Source organism: Cupressus sempervirens, chromosome 6 (genome assembly GCF_028749045.1).
Source record: "Cupressus sempervirens isolate cs-2001-9-10 chromosome 6, ASM2874904v1, whole genome shotgun sequence".
In the NCBI taxonomy this organism is placed as follows: domain Eukaryota; kingdom Viridiplantae; phylum Streptophyta; class Pinopsida; order Cupressales; family Cupressaceae; genus Cupressus; species Cupressus sempervirens.
The window spans coordinates 390,889,225-390,893,679 of record NC_143123.1 but is presented as its reverse complement, the minus strand read 5'-3'; the positions used below and the strand labels follow the sequence as shown (position 1 = coordinate 390,893,679).

At 34.7% G+C, this 4,455-nt stretch overlaps 1 protein-coding gene across 1 annotated transcript; it reads left to right on the top strand.

Annotated features, from left to right (window-relative positions):
- Positions 1-1,351: 1,351 nt before the first annotated feature.
- LOC149552695 (uncharacterized) lies at positions 1,352-2,733 on the top strand. The gene is made up of 3 exons (XM_089788258.1): positions 1,352-1,667; positions 1,762-1,930; positions 2,032-2,733. Exons 1-3 carry the CDS (start codon positions 1,500-1,502, stop codon positions 2,523-2,525), a joined length of 831 nt encoding a protein of 276 aa, XP_089644384.1. The 5' UTR covers positions 1,352-1,499; the 3' UTR covers positions 2,526-2,733.
- Positions 2,734-4,455: the final 1,722 nt, after the last annotated feature.

The following is a 4,455-nucleotide window of genomic DNA, read 5'->3' as shown; positions in this document are numbered from 1 at the left end:
AAAATAACTAAGCTATTCGACATAGAGAGCCTAGTTTGGCTTGGAAACTTTGTCCTATTTTCATCACTCTCACATTTTAACTGCATACTACAATGCACACTTCTCATTGCAAAAGATAGATGTGTACATTCTTTGCTCCCACATACTATTCACATGCAATGTACTTGTCTTTGAACCCCACAACTTAATAAAAGTATTATAAATCTTACAATAGAATAATATTGAGGCAAACAAAATACATTTTTTCTTGTTCAAAATGTATTTTTTTTCTAACACACCTTAGAATACATGCATTCCCTTACCTTGCAATGTAGAAAACAAGACAATTTGCAAAGACAAATTAAACCTTGATTAGAAAACAACAAAACTTATCTAGCAAATAGATTACTTAAAGAACACCCAATTAATTTTTCCATCTTAAAAACGAAAAACAATCTTATAAAAACTTGAATTATGATTAGTTTGTTAAACATTGAGAAACAAAGATTATCTAACAAATAGGTTACTTAAAGAACACCCTATTAATTTTTACATCTACGAAACCAAAAACAATCTTATAAAAACTTGAATTATGATTGGTTTGTTAAACATTGAGCAACAAAGCTTACCTAACAAATGGGTTACTTAAAAAAAATCTAATTAATTTTACATCTAAAAAACGAAAACAAATCTTATAAAAACTTGAATTATAATTAGTTTGTTAAACATTGAACACTAGAACTTATCTAACAAATAGGTTACTTAAAAAACAAAAACCAATCTTATAAAAACTTCAATGATGATTGGTTTGTTAAACATTGATTAATTACTAGTAAATATAGAAAGACATCTTCTACACTACAAGCATATATGTGTCTCTGTCTGCAAATAAATATAAAGAATGTCTACGTACATAGATAACTATGAGAATCTGTTATAAGAGTAAATTAAGATAAAAGAAAAACATAATCAAATTTAGAAGAAAAAAATTGCGTATAAAACTAATATGCCCCACATTATCTCATCTGATTAACGACGCGACAAGAACGAGGACAGCCATAGCGAAGACAATTTTCAGAGCACGCTTATTCTGCAAAAAATATTATTTATTTGAAAAGTTTGAAAATTCAAGCACAAGTTTTCATATCCAGCATAAAATTGCGTCCCGAATTTGGTAGATCGGATAAACATTATCCACCTTCCATCAACGTGTTCATTTGGCACTCGTATCATCTCTGAAGTGGGCAACAGTTGTACAAACAGAGATACCTTTCATCTATATACTGACAACTATATATATGACAACCCCTCCTCCATGTGGGATTAATATTCATCACTCACTTCCCCGAGTCTTCCCTCAATCCAATTCTCGCTGGCGTGACGTGGATGCAGATAAGTCTGTGTCAATTCTTTTTGGTTTTTTCAGAGGAACCAAAATAAGATCCCCTTTCTCAGCTAGAAATCTTCATTCCAAGCAATTCATTGAAAAGTAGTCCATAGAGCTGTTGAAGATCAGAAGAATGACGGAGGAAAGGGAGGGGAAATCTAATGAAATGGTTGTGGGATTGATGGAGGAGCAGTGCGGCTCTGTGCAATCCATTGCAGAATTTCAAGTGTCCCCTGCAACTGATGAATCCATGGCGGCCCAATCCAATATCCAGTCATTCCTACACATTGACATTCTCAAGGTATCTATTTATGTGCGAAAAAAAGGCAACATTTTTAATGTTTTGTTTTTGGGGATTCTAGTTATGAACATGGCAGATTCGAACAAATGTGCAGAGCATCATATCAGATGTGAGCGAAGAGGAAAGGAGCATATTAGCCCAGATAGTGAATGGAAATGAAGGAGAATCAGATAGTTTCTCTGTAATGGATCATCTCAGAAGCTTGGGATTCGATGCCGCGATCTGTAAATCCGAGCCCAAACATGACAGAAGCTTTCCTCCTGGTTAGTTTTAAATGCTCTCTTGCTCGGAGAATTATACCCAAATTAAAAGTGTCAGTTTTAGTATTTACTATGGCTGAGCTTTCAGATGGGTTTTTATGCAGGGAAATACGAGTTCATGGATGTTGTTGTGAGGAAGAGGAAGGGGAAAAGCAGCCGCATAATGGTGGACATGGATTTCAGAACACAGTTTGAAATTGCAAGACCCAGTGGAGAATACAGCGCTCTCATTCAATTGCTTCCCCTGCTTTTTGTTGGGAGTGAAGAAAAACTTGTCAAAATTGTGAAGATAATGTCCAAAGGTGCCAAGATGTCTTTGAAAACAAAGGGGATGTCCATTCCTCCATGGAGATCGTACGCTTACATGCACTCCAAATGGTTGGGCTCTTGCACCAGAATAACCAACCATTTTCCTGAGCAAATCATCTCAGAAAGTAGTGAAGGAACAGGGGAATTTCAATCCATTGATTGGAAGTGTAGTGAAGAATTGTCACAGAAATCATCAAATCAGAGAATGGGAAAGCTAACATCAAATCTGCCCATTGTTTTGATGGAAGCAGGACTAAGTTCAATGTTCAAAGTAGTGGCCGTGGCATAAGATCCATGGAGATTTTACCTGTACCTTGGTTTGTGCCAATGAGTACAGTCGGGAGTTTTTCATGAGACTTTTGTAATCCTGTTAATATTACTCCACTATCTGTTTTTCATTTTTTGGCCGTTTTTTGCATGAAAACCATGGAAATTTTGTAATCCTGTTCTCTTGAGGAATCATTTCTAAAAATAATATGATTGTTAATATTGCTGAACCCTATGCTCAAACCGTTTGTTCTCTATCATTATCATTATTTTAAAATAAGATCTTTACTTGACAAAGTGGTTATGTAGGAATTATTGGCCATAATTCATGAGTATAATGGGAATAGGTGACTGGTCCATTTTCTTGTTGCCGGGTAGCCGCCCTCCATCCAAATGTTAAAATCGTGTTAATTCTTCTCTGCAATTTTCTGATTAGATTTTTGTAATGGATTTGTATTGTTTCAATTTAAATTCTGATATCTTTTCGTTTCAATTTTTTTTTTGGATCAAACTATGACAATGTATCAGAGAATTTAAATTAAAATATTAAGGGGGAAATTTTTTAAAATAAATTAAAAACAATTCATATTAACAATTAAATTATAAGAATTATTACCTGTAATTTTTTTCTATTAGCTATAGAGAGTACCAAAAACAACAACAACGTTTACCGAGAATCAGAATAGAGGCATTGCCTCACACCAAAACAACAGTAGCAATTGTACAAATATACAAAAACAAAAACAACAAAGCACTAAACAGCAGAGGCACTAATGCAAAATATCAGGGTAGGCATCTACCCATGCGGTCCAACCGAGTGGGCGTTCCATCCATACAATGTTCTTTCTTTCCTTGATTTGGGCCAGCATAAAGATCTCCTCCTTCTTGGAATTTTGGTTCCTTCTTATCACCTAGTTCAGTCTCCAACAAGTGTTCTCAAACACTCGCAGATCATCCAAAGTCCAGTCTCCAACAAGTGTTCTCAAACATTCGCAGATCATCCAAAGTCCTACGCCATTGATAACCATACTTGAGCTCATAGAAAAAGAACGTGGCTTGACCATCTTTGAGAAACCTCCTAAGCTTCTCCTTCTCTATCATCATGGTAGTTTGAATCTGCAAGAAGATTTTAAAATGTGTGAGATTACGATAACACTCAATAAGAACCCTTGGCTTACCTTGATATTTTTCTTCATTCCTGCACTTCCAAATTTGCCAAAGAATGTTAGAAGATAGAATATTCCAAAAAAATTTAGCATCCTTACTAATACCTTTAATATAGCCAGTAACGATCTAACTAATATTCACATTAATAGGATAAACAATACCAAAAAGTTTCCATAACTCTTTAGCAAAAAGACAATAAAAAAAATGTGTCTACCAGAATCAAGCATCTTGCAAATATTACAAATATTAGAGGATTGAATGTCTCTTTTAATTGTATTTTAGGTTCAACAGGGCTTTTCCAAATGTTATCTAGAAGCTTATTCCAAGTTTTAACATCAAAAGAACAGTACCAAAAATTGTTGAGATGATCAAAAATACCAACATTGTGATCAATAACTCTGTAGATATTCTTCGCTTTTAGCTTGTCTAAGACGATACCATCTGGCCATTTGCATTTAAGGTATTTATGTGAATCCACATGGCAAATGCCAGGGATATCTTTAGCGGCTTGTAAAATCAAATTATAAGTCCTTTTATGAGAATCAGGTAAATTAAATCTGCACTTGAGATCCACCCAAGGAATAAGAGTGTCATGCTCAAAAATATCAGCAAATTGAGTGATACTAGTCTTAGCCCAGAACTTAGCAGAGCAACCCTTGTAGAGGGCAAGGGGTTTATCATTTATGCTCAAGTTCCACCAAATGGACCTTTCACCATGAAGGTAATTATCATTAAATAATTCCTTATTGGTAATAAACAACTGAACATGCCCCTAGGCATGCCAA